This window comes from Strigops habroptila, chromosome 22 (genome assembly GCF_004027225.2).
Source record: "Strigops habroptila isolate Jane chromosome 22, bStrHab1.2.pri, whole genome shotgun sequence".
Classification (NCBI taxonomy): Eukaryota; Metazoa; Chordata; class Aves; order Psittaciformes; family Psittacidae; genus Strigops; species Strigops habroptila.
The window spans coordinates 44,285-58,558 of NC_044298.2; the positions used below are offsets into that span (position 1 = coordinate 44,285).

Consider the following 14,274-nt stretch of genomic DNA (forward strand, 5'->3'; position numbering starts at 1 on the left):
AGCAACCTGCTCTAGTGGAAGGTGTCCCTGCCCGGGGCAGGGGCTGGAGGAGCTTTAAGCTCCCTGCAAGCCAAAGCATTCCAGGATTCCATGATGGATATTCCTGACCGCCATCCACATCCGAAGGCAGTCAGTTGCCTCCAGGATATCCTGGTAAAAGCAAAGAGGTTCCATTCACGTTCATTTTATTACAAAATCCTCAGTCCCAAAGCACACCTCAAGCCCTCAGAGCCACCAGCAAGACCAGAACCCCCCAACCCACCGCTCCTGGAAGCACAACGGGACTTCCAGGAGAAGCTCCAGGAGAGCTCTTGTGTCCCACCTTGAGGAGCAGCAGCAGCTCAAGGTGTGGTTCCCACCTTGAGATTCCACATCGAATGTGCAGATTTGGGGTTGGGATGTTCAGGTTTGGGTCGGAGAAGACACCACCTCACCCTGTGGAAGGAGTTGCTGGCTCCAGACCTGATCCCAACGGGATGCTGGGCTCTGGGGTGCTGGTGGCATCTGCCTTGGCTCAGTTCTTCTTGGTCTTGGGGGTGTCATACTTCCTCTTGCTCGAGTACCACAACAGCAGGGGGATGCCAATGGAGGGCAGGGTCATCACACCAAAAGCTGCCCAGTCCAGCTGGAAGGAGAAGACATTAGAAGAACCAAACCAAACCCATGTAGATGAGGCTCAGAGCCATCAGATCTTCTCTGCTCTAAAGCTTCTGGCTCAAATCCCACCATGTCAGCTCCTTCCCAGAGATAACCGGGATGCAAGCTGCTCGTTTTGGTGCAATCCATGCAGTTTTCCAGGTGACTGCAGGAGAACATCCATCACCAGCCCCAAGGTACTCACAAAGTGTGGGGAGAACCTCCTGTCGAACTCCCGTTGGGCCAAGATCCCTCCCTGCCCTGGAGCACTGGTGAAACCAACCTGGAAAAGGCAAGGAGGGAAAAGAGAGAGGATTTGTCACCTTTCCTTCTGGAGCAGGGCCATGGATCATGCTCCAGGGCTACCCGGTGCCTGCTGAGGGCAGTGAACTCACCACAACCTGTCCCCCCTCCTGCGCCACGTAGGTGATTGTGGCCGAGGTGAAGTTGAAGTATCCAGCTTTGAGAGGCCGCAGCACCACGGTGTGGGACACGTTGCTGGCTCTGAGTGTTGGCAGTTCAGGAGAACAGTTGGATTTACCAAAGGGAAAGTGAGGAGATGGCGAAAGAGGAGCCACAAACCAGGTGGAGAAGTCATTCATGGAACCATGGGATGGGTTGGGTTGAAGGGAGCTTAAAGCTCCTCCAGTTCCAACCCCTGCCACGGGCAGGGACACCTTCCACTAGAGCAGGTTGCTCCAAGCCCCTGTGTCCAACCTGGCCTTGAGCACTGCCAGGGATGGGGCAGCCACAGCTTCTCTGGGAAAAGTCTGTGCCAGCGCCTCAGCACCCTCACAGGGAAGAGCTTCTGCCCAAGAGCTCATCTCAGTCTCCCCTCTGGCAGGTTAAAGCCATTCCCCTTGGCCTGTCCCTCCCTCCCTCATCCAAAGCCCCTCTCCAGGTTTCCTGGAGTCCCTTTAGGCACTGGAGCTGCTCTAAGGTCTCCCCTTCAGGAGCCTTCTCTTCTCCAGGCTGCCCCAGCCCAGCTCTCTCAGCCTGGCTCTAGAGCAGAGCTGCTCCAGCCCTCGCAGCAGCTCCGGGGCCTCCAGCAGCTCCACGTCCCTCTGCTGCTGTTGTTGTTTCACTTCCCTGGGTCTGGCACACTGGAATTCCAGTGCAAACAAATGAAGGCAGGAGAGCTACAGGGGTGAGGAGGAGCATTGGGAGTGATTCCATGGATACGGAGCGATCCTGTCCCACTTGACGTTGAGCATTCCCGAGACGATGCCAAAATCTTCCGGAGGGAAGGAATCATCCGACAGCTCCACATCCAAAGCCGCACTAAATGCAATAGAGAGAGGGATGAGAAGTGAACCTCACCCTTGACATTCCACACACTAATGATGGGTCCAGAGTGAGGGGGTTTGGAAACAGAAGTCAGGAGACGGGGAGGAAAGTCAAAGCGTGTTGTAGGGAGAGGGCTGGAAGAGGAAGACCAAGCTGAGAGAAAGGGCAGAAAGGAAAGGCAATGAGGTGGAAAAGAGCTCCCAGAGCCCCCAAAGGGAGGCTGTGACACAGGCAGCACAACCCGCTGCGCCGTCAAAGCAGGGAGCAAGGCAAGAAGAGAGAATAGGAGGAATCCCAGGGTCAGCCCTTCACGCTGGGAAGCTCCGAGTCAGGGCGAGCAGAGGGAAGAGCCCCTCCTGGAGCTCACAAAGCGGCTCCCGCCCATCCACACACAGAGCCCGCGGCCGCGGCTCACCTGGAGCCCACGTTGTAGATGTTGTACTGCAGAGTCAGGTCCTTGCCCTCCACCGCGTATCTGTTCAGCAGCGACTTGGAGGCCAAGAGCCTGGCGCCGTCCTCACAGCGAGCCACGGAGCACAGGGCGAGCACGGCGAGCGGCAGGAGCCTCATCTGCCAGCGCGAAGGGAACGGAATTGGGGATTTAACCATAACACACGCAGAGCCAGCCCCGCGGAGCTGGTCCCGGTGCGTCCCGGTGCCCCCCGTCCCGGCCCCGTCCCGGCCCCCCCGGCCCTCACCGTCCCCTCCCGGCCGCGCTCCTCCGGCCGCGTCAGCGCTGAGGGAGCCCCTCACTGCCAACATGGCGGCCGGAAGCGGCCCCGGGGCACGCTGGGAAATGTAGTCTCAGCCCCACCCCGGGACTCTGTGGAGGCCATGCCTCCTCGTGGGTCCAGTGTGCCGTGAGTCCCCCTCCGCGCATGCGCACTCCAGCGCCGCCCCGCCCCAACGCGCCTCAACGCAACTTGCTGCGAGCGCCTCCTTCTCATTGGGCAGCGCGCCGCGGGGTCGGGCCGGGATTGGCCGGGGCTGGGCGGTGGGCGGGGTAGGGTGCGGCGGCGCGGTGAGGCGGCAGATCGCGCCGTGGCTCCAGAAGGTTCCGCGCTCGGAGCCGCTGTCGCCGCCATGATGGGCCCGCGGCCTGTGCTGGTGCTCAGTGAGTGTCGCTGCCGGGCCCCGGCCCCGGGGGCTGCGGCGGGGGCGGGCGGGCGGGCCGGGGCCGCGGCCGGTTCTGCTTCTCTTCCCTTCTCGCCTTCCCGCCGCCATGTCGGGTTCGATGCGGCCGCGTGCTCCCTCACAGACCCTCCCCCCGCCCCCGGGTCCGTCTCCTCAGGGGGGCCCTTTGGAGCCTCCGTGCTCGGCCCCCCCCAGCGCTGCCTCCGGCCCCGTCCTTAAGGGCCCAATCACGGCTCCCCGGGGGAGGGGGGTCTCGGCTTCTATCGGCTGTATTCACACAATCCCAGCCTGGGTTGGGTTGAAGGGACCTTAAAGCCCCTCCAGCTCCAACCCCTGCCGCGGGCAGGGACACCTTCCACTAGAGCAGGTTGCTCCAAGCCCCTGTGTCCAACCTGGCCTTGGACACTGCCAGGGATGGGGCAGCCACAGCTTCTCTGGGCACCCTGTGCCAGCGCCTCAGCACCCTCACAGGGAAGAGCTTCTGCCCAAGAGCTCCCCTAATACCCACCCGTTCCATTGTTCCTCAGCGCGGTGCTTTCTGTTGCCTCGCTTGGCCCCCACGTGCTCTGTGAGCGTGTCCCCACCCCGCGATGCCAGTCATTCCTGGCGGCTGCTTTCTCTTTGGGTTTTCTATCCCAGCACTGGGAAGTGCTGTTCCCGTTCGCCCCGGAGGTGTCTGGCATAGCCCCGGGGTCCCTTTGCTGTCACCCTGCTCCCCTTTGTTCTGCTTTTACCAGTGCTTTTGTTCTGTCTTCGATACACAAACATCCTTAAATCTGTGCCCATCCAGGCTGGGAGTGGAGGAAAAGCAGCACCAGGCTTGGAGGTTCTTTAGGGCAGACCCTTGTGGGAGAACAGTGGAAGCCTGGGGTAGAGCAGTGGCTGCTCACCCCAGTGTGCCCAAGGCTGAGCCCCACAGGGAGAAAACTGAGTTTAAAGCAGTGTTTTACATACTGTTTGGGAGCATCTGGGCTAAAAACTAGTGTGCAGCAGCTTCTGGGTTAGTTTTGGACTTAGAGAGATCAGCTTAAAGTCTGTTTGTGCTTTAACAGCTTCTTCCTTTTCCATCTCTTAAGGTCAGAATATGAAACGGGAGTCTGGGAGAAAAGTCCAGACTGGAAACATCACTGCTGCAAAGGTACCAGCTCCTCACCCAGGTGTTCTCATTCAGTGTGTATGTGCAGATATATGTGTGTATGGAGCCATTTAAGAGGGCAAAATGGGATTTGGAGCATGTTTTCTCTCTTATGAATCCAGAGCAGAAGCAGCGTAGAAATGAGGTGTCAGGGTAAGTGATCAGGGAGAGGTTTCTCTTTCCCTGTCCAATCTCGAAGTGTGTGAGCTCTGCACTGGGTTTAGGTAACCCTGCAGTGTGGTGCCAGTCCCTGTGTTCCATTCCCACCCAGTTCTTAGTCCAGTTGCTCCATCAAAGCACTGCAGATAGGTGGTTACTGGTATTTTCCACCAGCTGCTTGTTCCATAATGGGGTGTTTTGGACTGTCTGATGCTCTCCAGCACTGCTCATGTCCTTTCTTCCTCCTAGACCATCGCTGACGTGATCAGGACGTGTTTAGGACCACGAGCCATGATGAAGGTAAGAACTTGGCTGAAGAAGCTGTGTTGAACACCAATGGAAACCCCACACGACCAAGTGTTGCTTCTCCTTTGCTTGTAGATGCTTCTGGACCCCATGGGTGGGATTGTGATGACCAACGATGGCAACGCTATCCTCAGAGAAGTGAGTTTCTCCTGAAGGATTGTCTTGCTGAACGTGGGAGTAGGAATCTTCCAGGATACCATTAAATAGCTGCCAGTCCTGGAATGGGTTGGAAGGGACCTCAAAGCTCATCCAGTTCCCTGCCACGGGCAGGGACACCTTCCACTAGAGCAGGTTGTTCCAAGCCCCTGTGTCCAGCCTGGCCTTGAGCACTGCCAGGGATGGGGGATGATGTGATTTCATTCTCTCTCTTGAAAGCAGCAGGTTCTAACCAGCAGTACCAAGAGAGGAGCTTATAAAGGAGGAAGTAAATGTATCCAGCAAACACTCTTTCTCCTCAGAAGAGTAGGTTTGAGTCCTGGGCTTCAGTTTTCATCGAGGTTTTCTAAGCTTCATCTAAATTCTCTGGTGATGGAGTGATGCTGAAAGCTTCAGCTTTCGTCTTCTGGAACAAACTCCTGTTTCTTGCTCCTGTACAGATTCAGGTCCAGCATCCAGCTGCTAAATCAATGATAGAGATCAGCCGTACTCAGGATGAAGAAGTTGGAGATGGGACCACATCTGTGATTATCCTGGGTGAGGAGAGCGAAGGATGTGCCTTTTAGCAAGGGTTTTAGAAAGGGTTTCACTCTTTTTGCCCACCAGAGCCTGATAAATATGCTTTAAAGTGGCAGATATTCATTATCTACCACCCCTAAAGGTGAATCCTCGAATCCCAGCTTGGAAGGGACCTCACGGATCATCTGCTCCAACCTTTCCAGGCACATCGTGACCTAGACTAGATGTTTCAACACCCTGCACAGCCCAGTGTTAACTGTCCAACACTGGGGCACCCATCACTTCCCTGGGGAGATTATTCCAATGGCTGGTTGCTCTCATTGTGACAAATTCCTCTTGTGTCCATTGGGAATCTCCCCAGGATTAACTTGGGCCCATCACACCTTGTCTTTTCCATGTGATTCCATGTAAAAAGGGACTCTCCATCTTCTTCGTAGCCACCCTTACCTAGTGGAACATGGGGATAAGGTCTCCCTGAGCCTTGTCTTCTCCAGGCTGAACATTCCCAGCTCTCAGCCTTTCCTTACCTGCTTCCTAGTCCTGGGATCATCCTTGGGGCTATTTTCTGGATCCTCTCCAGCCCATCCACAGCTTTTCTGTGTAGCAGGGACCATACTGAGCCCAGTATTCCCAGTGTGGCCTCACAACCCCTGGGCAGAGCGGGACAATGACATCTTTACCTCTGCTGGTGATGGCCACCAGCACCCTGTTGCTCCCTCCTATGGGGCTTGTGTCCCCAGAAGGCTGTTCCCAGCCTCCGGGGGTTGTGCTTGCCTGGATGCAAGACCTTCCCCTTATCCCTATGGAACTCCATCAGGTTCTTGTCACCCCACTCTGGGCTACAAGTTCCTTTTGGGGTCTCTTTGCTGTGTGGAAGAGAATGGGGTTCATCAGCCCCTGAGGTGAGCAGCTCCATGCCCGAGAGCTCGGCCTTCCCCTGGGATAAGCACCGTGAAGTAGAAAGGAAGGTGCAGATGACGTTAGAGTTCTCCTCATGGGGAGCAGATGCTCCTTGTGTGGGGTGTTCTCCTGTTTTGGTTGTTCCACAGCTGAGGAAGTTTGATGTTTGGCCTTTGCTTTTTAGCTGGAGAGATGCTCTCTGTTGCTGAACACTTCCTGGAGCAGCAGATGCACCCAACTGTGATCATTGGGGCTTATCGGAAGGCTTTGGATGACATGATCAGCATCCTAAAGAAAATCGGGTGAGTTTGGGGGTTGGGGGGGGGTGGAAGAGAAGGGATTGGGGGGAATAATCCTTTTCCCTTTGGGGCAGCACCCCAGTGGATGTGAACAACAAAGAGATGATGCTGAAAATCATCAAGAGTGCAATAAACACCAAGGCAATCAACCGGTGGTGCGAGCTGGCCTGCAGCATCGCCCTGGAGGCTGTTCGAACGGTGGAGCTGGAAGAAAACGGCAGGAAGGAAATTGACATCAAGAAATACGCCAAAGTAGAGAAGGTGAGTGTGTCCTGAAGCCCCTTTTTGCCTTCAACCTGGTGGTTCCTGGCGATGGGAATCTCGTCGCGCTCATCAAATGACCTCACGGCGTGGCCTGGCTGCATCGTGGTTGCTTGGGAAGGGTTTTCCTTTCTCAGCACATGGGGTATGGGTGGTTTCAGGAGCCTGGAACCTATCCTGAAGGATAATTTCCATAGAGGAGCCTGATTTGCCTTATTTCCCTCTCTCCTGGGGCAGATTCCAGGTGGGTTTAGTGAAGACTCGTGTGTGTTACGTGGGATCATGGTGAATAAAGATGTAACTCACCCCAGAATGAGGCGTCTCATCAAGAATCCACGGATTGTCCTTCTGGATTGTTCACTGGAGTACAAGAAAGGAGAGAGCCAGGTAAAGCCAGGATTGAAACCATGGAATCCTGGAATGGTTTGTGTTGAAGGGAGCTTAAAGCTCCTCCAGCTCCAACCCCTGCCACGGGCAGGGACACCTTCCACTAGAGCAGGTTGCTCCAAGCCCCTGTGTCCAACCTGGCCTTGAACACTGCCAGGGATGGGGCAGCCACAGCTTCTCTGGGCACCCTGTGCCAGCGCCTCAGCACCCTCACAGGGAAGAGCTTCTGCCCAAGAGCTCAGCTCAACCTCCCCTCTGGCAGGTTAAAGCCATTCCCCTTGTCCTGTCCCTCCATCCCTTGTCCAAAGCCCCTCTCCCAGTTTCCTGGAGCCCCTTTAGGCACCGGGAGCTGGTGGGTGTTTTTCCTTGTGTAGTTCTCCTTGGCTCCTGCCCAGGAGGTGCTGGAGGAGCTCAGATCCCTCAGCTCAGGGGCTCTGGGTTTAACTTCCAGCTCTTTCTGTGCAGACGGACATTGAGATCACCCGGGAGGAAGACTTTGCCCGCATCCTGCAGATGGAGGAGGAGTACATCCAGCAGATGTGTGCAGATCTCATAAGGGTCAAACCAGATCTGATCATCACAGAGAAAGGCATTTCTGGTAATAACCCACTTCTTGGTGTTGAGTTCATTCGAGTGAGATTCAGCCTGGCTTAAATTCACCCTTTGGCAACTTCCAAACCCCCCAGAAGCAAGCCCTCAAACCTGATGTGAGGTTTGGGTCAGGTTTTTAGCTCTCTAACAGAGATCTCCAGCGCAGGGGTTGGATCTGGGGCTCGAGGTTGCCTTGTGGCAATTCAAAGAGTATTTTGCTTTTCCAGTAGTTGGAAACCATCAAATGAGCAGTGAGGAGGAGCCTGAAAAGCTGCGCTTTGTGCCTTGAGAAAGTGCATGTGGCTTTCCTTTCTATAAGAGATTGCACTTGAAAGAGACCTCAGTTAGTCCTGATAGTGCTGATTGATGACTAAACCTCCCTAAACCTGATTCCAAACCTGATTCCAGACCTGGCCCAGCACTACCTGATGAGAGCCAACATCACGGCCATCCGCAGGGTGAGGAAGACGGACAACAACCGCATCGCCAGGTGAGTGCTCCTCCTCACCGGAGCCTCTGCTTGCTCTCCTGCCATGGACTTCCCTCCTGCTCTCCCCTCTTTCTCCCTTCTCCTTCCCCGGGCGTGTGTGACTGGGCCCTGGTTGTGCGCAGGGCCTGTGGAGCTCGCATCGTGAGCCGCACGGATGAGCTGCGGGAGGAGGATGTGGGCACCGGCGCCAGGCTCTTCGAGGTTAAGAAGATAGGGGATGAGTATTTTGCCTTCATCACCGACTGCAAAGAGCCCAAGGCCTGCACCATCATCCTGCGTGGAGCCAGCAAGGAGATCCTGGCAGTGAGTTCCTGCATGTTCTGCTTCCCCTCCTGGCCTGGCCCTCCTCTCAGTGACAAGAAGTCACTGCTTCCTTTGGAGCAGCTCTAGGGCACGAGCGAAGCCAAGTCCAGGTTTCCTTTGGCTTCTGGAGCTACAGAATTCCCATCTCCTGGCTCCACTGTACAGGGGAAGCAGAACTTGCCCCCAGACAGGAGCCACCCAGCAGCCTGCAGTGGTGGCAGCTGCAATAAGGACCATGGAATGATTTGGGCTGGAAGGGAGCTTAAAGCTCTTCCCCTTGTCCTGTCCCTCCATCCCTTGGCCAAAGCCCTTCTCCAGGTTCCTTGGAGCTGCTCTAAGTTCTCCGTGGAGCTCAGCAGAGGGGCAGGATCCCCTCCCTGACCTGCTGCTCCTGCTGTGGGGTGCTCCCAGCCCAGGGGGGGTTCCCATCCCCTCCTCCCTGATGTGATCCCGTTGCAGGAGGTGGAGAGGAACCTGCAGGATGCGATGCAGGTCTGTCGCAACGTCCTCCTGGACCCGCAGCTGGTGCCGGGCGGAGGTGCCACCGAGATGGCCGTGGCCCATGCACTCACTGAGAAATCCAAAGGGATGACAGGGGTGGAGCAGTGGCCGTACCGAGCCGTGGCCCAGGCTCTGGAAGTCATTCCTCGCACCCTCATCCAGAACTGTGGTGCCAGTACCATCCGCGTGCTGACCTCGCTCAGGGTAAGCTGTAAGCTGGGCTCATGAAGGAGCTTCAGCTCTTCTCGCTGTGTCCCTGAGATCCGTCAGCTTTCCATAGCTGTGCCTGTGCCATAGCTGCTGGGGCAGCTCTTTGGGTAGTTGCTGTAGGTTTTTCCATTGAAGGATCCTGGTGGGCAAGGAACTGATGGATCCCTTGAGAGTGATTTAAAGGCTTGTTGGCATTAGCTGGGCTGCCGAAGTCCTGTGCTTGGATTTCAAAGCATGAAAATCATGGAATCCTGGAATGGGTCGGGTTGAAGGGAGCTTAAAGCTCCTCCAGCTCCAACCCCTGCCCCGGGCAGGGACACCTTCCACTAGAGCAGGTTGCTCCAAGCCCCTGTGTCCAACCTGGCCTTGAACGCTGCCAGGGCTGGGGCAGCCACAGCTTCTCTGGGCACCCTGTGCCAGCGCCTCGGCACCCTCACAGGGAAGAGCTTCTGCCCAAGAGCTCGTCTCCATCTCCCCTCTGGCAGGTTAAAGCCATTCCCCTTGGCCTGTCCCTCCATCCCTTGCCCAAAGCCCCTCTCCAGGTTTCCTGCAGCCCCTTTAGGCACTGGGAGGCCACACTAAGGTCTCCTCAGAAGGTCCCAGCCCCTGGTGGTGATCCCATCTTTCCCGACAGGCAAAACACACTCAGGACAACAGCCAGACGTGGGGGGTGAACGGGGAGACCGGAGCCCTGGTGGACATGAAGGAGCTGGGGGTCTGGGAGCCGCTGGCGGTCAAGCTGCAGACCTACAAGACAGCGGTGGAGGTGAGGACGGGGCCCGGGGCCCCCCGGCTCCTGCGCCCACATCCCAGCGGGGGGCTCGGTGGGGAGGGAGCCGGGATGCGGTTCCTGACTGGCTCCGGGTGCTCTCTCCCCAGACGGCCGTTCTCCTGCTCCGCATCGATGACATCGTGTCGGGGCACAAAAAGAAGGGCGAGGAGAAGAGCCAGGGCCCGGCGGCGCCAGAGTCAGCGCAGGAATGAGCTCCGGGAATGAGGGATCCAGTCGCCGATGGGAAGAACCAGCCGGCACCCGGCTCCCTGGAGCTGCTGGGGCTGAAGCCTTGGGGTGGGATGGGGCAAAGCAACGCGAAGGTGGGGCGGGGGCTCAGTGCCCTGCTCGAGGGGCAGGGACTGGGCACGGTAGGCTCTGGAATGTCACGGTTTGCCTGGGAAATAAACCCAATCACATCATTCCAGTCCCTTTGTGCAGTGCATGGGGAATTGGGGGGGTAGGAACCTGCCGCTGGGCTGGTTCATGGGCCCTGGGGGGGGGGACAGGACCCCCCCCATGGTGCTTTTTGAAGGATGGTGGCTCCTTTAAGCCCCTGGTTTCTCCCTGTTATTCCATTCAGGAGCAGAATCACTTCCCTCAACAAGGAATCCCCTGTGGCAGGTTAAGGCCATTCCCCTTGGCCTGTCCCTCCATCCCTTGCCCAAAGCCCGTCTCCAGGTTTCCTGGAGCCCCTTCAGGCACTGGAGCTGCTCCAAGGTTTCTCCTTAAGGATGGAACCGAGAGCATCGGACCTGCCCTTGGGGCAGGGCTCCCTCCCTCCCACTGCCCCGGCTGGTTCAGGAACCAGTTCCTGAACATCCACCCCCCCGCGAGGAAGAGGAAGGAGCTGGATGGGACTGGCCCCACCAGAGCCAGGGCTGGGTCCTGCCGCAGGGCTGGGGCTGGACATGCCACCCCATGGGCAAAGTCAAGTCCTGGCAGCAGCGATTCCTTGTGGGACCTATCCCACCCTCCATAAACCAGCCACGGAAGCACTTAGCAAAGTGTTTTATTGGGCCATGGGGCTCACCCGCCCAGGGCAGGGCAACGGGGAGAGCAGGCAGGGAAGTAGGACCCGGCCACATCTACCTGCCCCCCATCCTGGGGGTCCCCTCATCCCCAGTACCGGAGTTTGGCTCCAGTGTTCTTGGAGTGATCCTCAGGCTTTGCCTCCGCCACGGCCAGGAGGTTCTCGGGCTCCAGGACTAACATGCTGTAGAGGTTCCAGAGGAGCATGGCCAGGAGGGGCAGGAAGCTCATGCTGAAGCCAAAGACGCGGAAGGAGCGCCCGATGGCGTAGGCCAACCAGTAAATCAACCTGGAGAAGGCACAGAAGGAGCAGGCTCAGCCAGGGCCAGGCATGGAAGCGGCCTGAGGGATGGAGCAATCCTTCCCCTGCGCTGGCTGAGCTCGGGAAGGTCCAAGGCACCGCTAGAGCCCCACGTGCACCCCACCTCGGCTTACCTGGAGATGGCAAAGAGCCCTGTGAGCAGGGGGATGAGCTTGAGGACCTCCTGCTGGAGGTAGGTGGCCAGGACAGCCATGTTGAAGAAGTAGAGGATGAAGAGGTGGATGGACTGCGCCACGTAGGTGCGGTGGATCTCCACCTCCCGCTGCAGCTCCCCGAAGGGCTCCAGCGCGGAGGAGCAGAGGCGTGAGATGCCGCTGACGATCATACCTGGGGGTCAGAGACAGGAGCTGAGGGGTGGGAATGGGGCAGGACTACCCCGTGTGCTGCTCCTGGTGGGAGCAATGGAGCTGGAGCTCTGCTCACGCCACCCCTCAGCGCCACGGGCTAGCGGTGGGACTGGATGAGCTGAAAGCTCTCTTCCAGCCCGGCTGATCCCGTGCTGGTTCCACCCCAAACCTGATGCTCACCCAGAACGATGGGGAACGTGGCAAAGGAGGCGCAGCGCAGCGTGTACACCAGGCGGGTGCTGATGGTGGGCAGCAGTGGGGCATCGAAGGGCAGGAAGACGTAGGCCCCATAGATGAGGCAGGGGCAGAGGAGCAGAGCCCCCACCACTGAGGCCACAGCCTTGAGGTTGCCACCATCACAGTCCTTAGCACATGGGCACCGTGCTCCTTCACTTGGCTTGGCCACTCGCCCCTTGAAGCCCAGTGGGTCCCTGTAGCGTGAGGGACCCATGGGGAGGAAGACCTGCTTCTGGCGCTGGCTGCTGGGTCGGTCACTGGGGGGCAGGTACCCCCCTTTGCCCTCCTCCTGCTGCTTCTTCAGCTTGCCGGGGCTCTGCTCAATGCACTGGGGGTCTATGGGCACAAAGACATGGGACGCCACCACGGGCAGCCCGGGGGCTTCCTCATCTCCAGGCTCAGCCTTGGGGACCACGGTGGCCTCCTCAGGGTCTTCGCGGCCACCTTCAGGGCTCGCCCGTCTCCTCCCCGGCGCGGCACTGAGCTGGCACCGGTCCCATGGCAGGGTGGCATCGGGGTCCCCCAGCACTGGGGGCACCTTGTCCAGGGGGGTGGCCGGGGCCCCCTTCCCCAGCTCCAGCAAAGCCACCTCCTCGGGGGGCAGGACGGGGTCTGCAGCAGACATGAGGGTGGCTGCGGAGGAAGGAACTCGCTGGTGCTTTGAGGTGCCGAGGGGGGACGTGGCTCCGGCTCCTTCCACTTCACCCTGCGCAGGAGAACAGCCAAAAACCAGCAGAAATGAGAGGTTTGGGCTCATGTCCTGCCCCTGGTGACAATGGGGGTGGGGGGTGAATCGGCAGCTGCCACCCCCGGGAGCTCCCACACTTGTCCTGTCCCTGCATCCCTCACCCAAAGCCCCTCTCCAGGTTTCCTGGAGCCCCTTTAGGCACTGGAGCTGCTCTAAGGTCTCCCCTTCAGGAGCCTTCTCTTCTCCAGGCTGCCCCAGCCCAGCTCTCTCAGCCTGGCTCCAGAGCAGAGCTGCTCCAGCTCCGCGGCCTCGCTCCAGGAGCTCCATGTCCCTCTGGTGTCGCTGCCCAGTGCCGTGGGCAGGGGAGCCTCCTGCAATGGGAACCCCCCTCCCTCCTGGGCACATTCCCCCCCAGAGCGAGCCTCAGCACTGGGGGGCCGGAGGCAGGGAGCGGCGCAGGGCTCCGCACAGGGAGCATGGCGGCTGCTGCTTCCTGGGTCCCACACTCCTCCCTGCTCCCAGCCCCATTCCCTCGGGCCGGAGGGAGCCGGCTCCGCGCTGCCCTCGCTGCGGGACTCACTTGGGCTGCAGAGCGGGGCCATGGGGCTCCTGGGGAGGCTCCGCAGCGCTTCCACCTTCTCCAGGTCTCTCCTGCTCTCTCTGGACCTCAAACCTGTTGGACCGGCCGAGGTGGGGCCGGGCTGGAAGGGGCAGAGCTGCTGCCGAGCCCCAATGGGGCCGAGCCTCAGCCCTGCGCCCGAGCCCGCGCCCGGCAAGCGGCAGGAGCCAGCGCAGGGCAGCACATCCCTACCCAAGGCTCTGTGCTTGGAGGAGGAGAAGAAGCCAACGGCTGGGGTGGGAGCAGGCTGGAGCCGTGTCCACGCTGGAGCTGTGTCCACGCTGGAGCCGTGTCCATGCTGGAGCCGTGTCGATGCCACTCCTGTGGCCGGGCCCAAGGGTGAAGCTCCAAAGAGAGCCCCCGGCCTGGGCAGCAGCACCTCGGCTCCACCGTGTGTGCGCCATGAGGCATCCCAGCGCTGGGCAGGGATTCCCAAGGGATGAGGAGGAACTCCCAAAGCCGTTCCATCTGTCTCATGTCAGCCCCACAGCCCCTGCCAGCCCCACAGCACTGCCAGCCCCACAGCCCCTGTCAGCTCCACAGCCCCTGTCAGCTCCACAGCCCTGCCAGCCCCACAGCCCCTACCAGCGCCACAGCACTGCCAGCCCCACAGCGCTGTCAGCCCCACAGCCCCTGTCAGCTCCACAGCCCTGCCAGCCCCACAGTGCTGTCAGCCCCACAGCGCTGTCTGCCCCACAGCCCCTGTCAGCCCCACAGTGCTGTCTGCCCCACAGCCTCTGCCAGCCCCACAGCGAGGGGCAGCCATGGCGAGGCCCCACAGGCCCGCACTAGGCCGTGGCTGAGGCCGGCGCGGGCACCATGTTTGCCAGCACCAAGTACTGGCAGGGCGGAGAGGGCGAACTCTCGCGAGGTGAAGAGGGCCCCGCCAGGTCTCGCCGGCTCTCGCGAGAGCGGCGCGGGGCAGGGGGCAGCCATGGCGGCCGAGCGGGGCCGGGGGCGGCGGCGGCGGCGGCGGGGCCGGT

General features: G+C 59.4%; 3 protein-coding genes across 6 annotated transcripts; 1 reads left to right on the plus strand and 2 right to left on the minus strand.

The window, feature by feature from the left end:
* Nucleotides 1-168: 168 nt before the first annotated feature.
* On the minus strand, nucleotides 169-2,789 carry SSR2 (signal sequence receptor subunit 2). Of its 2 annotated transcripts, XM_030473839.1 has the most exons (7): nucleotides 2,622-2,722; nucleotides 2,339-2,493; nucleotides 1,819-1,917; nucleotides 1,032-1,140; nucleotides 842-919; nucleotides 514-625; nucleotides 169-439 (listed from the first exon to the last, which is right to left on the minus strand). In XM_030473839.1, the coding sequence occupies exons 2-6, from the start codon at nucleotides 2,491-2,493 to the stop codon at nucleotides 515-517; spliced, it is 552 nt and encodes a 183-aa protein (XP_030329699.1). In that variant the 5' UTR covers nucleotides 2,622-2,722; the 3' UTR covers nucleotides 169-439; nucleotide 514. The 2 variants fall into 2 exon arrangements, with proteins under 2 accessions (XP_030329699.1, XP_030329697.1); XM_030473837.1 differs by having other exon boundaries at nucleotides 169-625; nucleotides 2,622-2,789.
* A 33-nt stretch (nucleotides 2,790-2,822) lies between these two features.
* On the plus strand, nucleotides 2,823-10,469 carry CCT3 (chaperonin containing TCP1 subunit 3). Of its 3 annotated transcripts, XM_030473821.1 has the most exons (15): nucleotides 2,823-3,037; nucleotides 4,134-4,195; nucleotides 4,601-4,651; nucleotides 4,733-4,795; nucleotides 5,254-5,350; nucleotides 6,417-6,534; nucleotides 6,606-6,792; nucleotides 7,030-7,179; nucleotides 7,645-7,777; nucleotides 8,179-8,260; nucleotides 8,383-8,563; nucleotides 9,023-9,268; nucleotides 9,909-10,040; nucleotides 10,154-10,293; nucleotides 10,333-10,469. In XM_030473821.1, exons 1-14 carry the CDS (start codon nucleotides 3,007-3,009, stop codon nucleotides 10,256-10,258), a joined length of 1,638 nt encoding a protein of 545 aa, XP_030329681.1. In that variant the 5' UTR covers nucleotides 2,823-3,006; the 3' UTR covers nucleotides 10,259-10,293; nucleotides 10,333-10,469. The 3 variants fall into 3 exon arrangements, with proteins under 3 accessions (XP_030329681.1, XP_030329680.1, XP_030329682.1); XM_030473820.1 differs by having other exon boundaries at nucleotides 10,154-10,469; XM_030473822.1 differs by lacking the exon at nucleotides 4,601-4,651 and having other exon boundaries at nucleotides 2,930-3,037; nucleotides 10,154-10,469.
* Nucleotides 10,470-11,040: 571 nt separating this feature from the next.
* TMEM79 (transmembrane protein 79) lies at nucleotides 11,041-14,146 on the minus strand. Its single transcript, XM_030473823.1, has 5 exons — nucleotides 13,484-14,146; nucleotides 13,253-13,345; nucleotides 11,928-12,690; nucleotides 11,514-11,727; nucleotides 11,041-11,367 (listed from the first exon to the last, which is right to left on the minus strand). Exons 3-5 carry the CDS (start codon nucleotides 12,607-12,609, stop codon nucleotides 11,163-11,165), a joined length of 1,101 nt encoding a protein of 366 aa, XP_030329683.1. The 5' UTR covers nucleotides 12,610-12,690; nucleotides 13,253-13,345; nucleotides 13,484-14,146; the 3' UTR covers nucleotides 11,041-11,162.
* Between the last annotated feature and the right edge of the window lie 128 nt (nucleotides 14,147-14,274).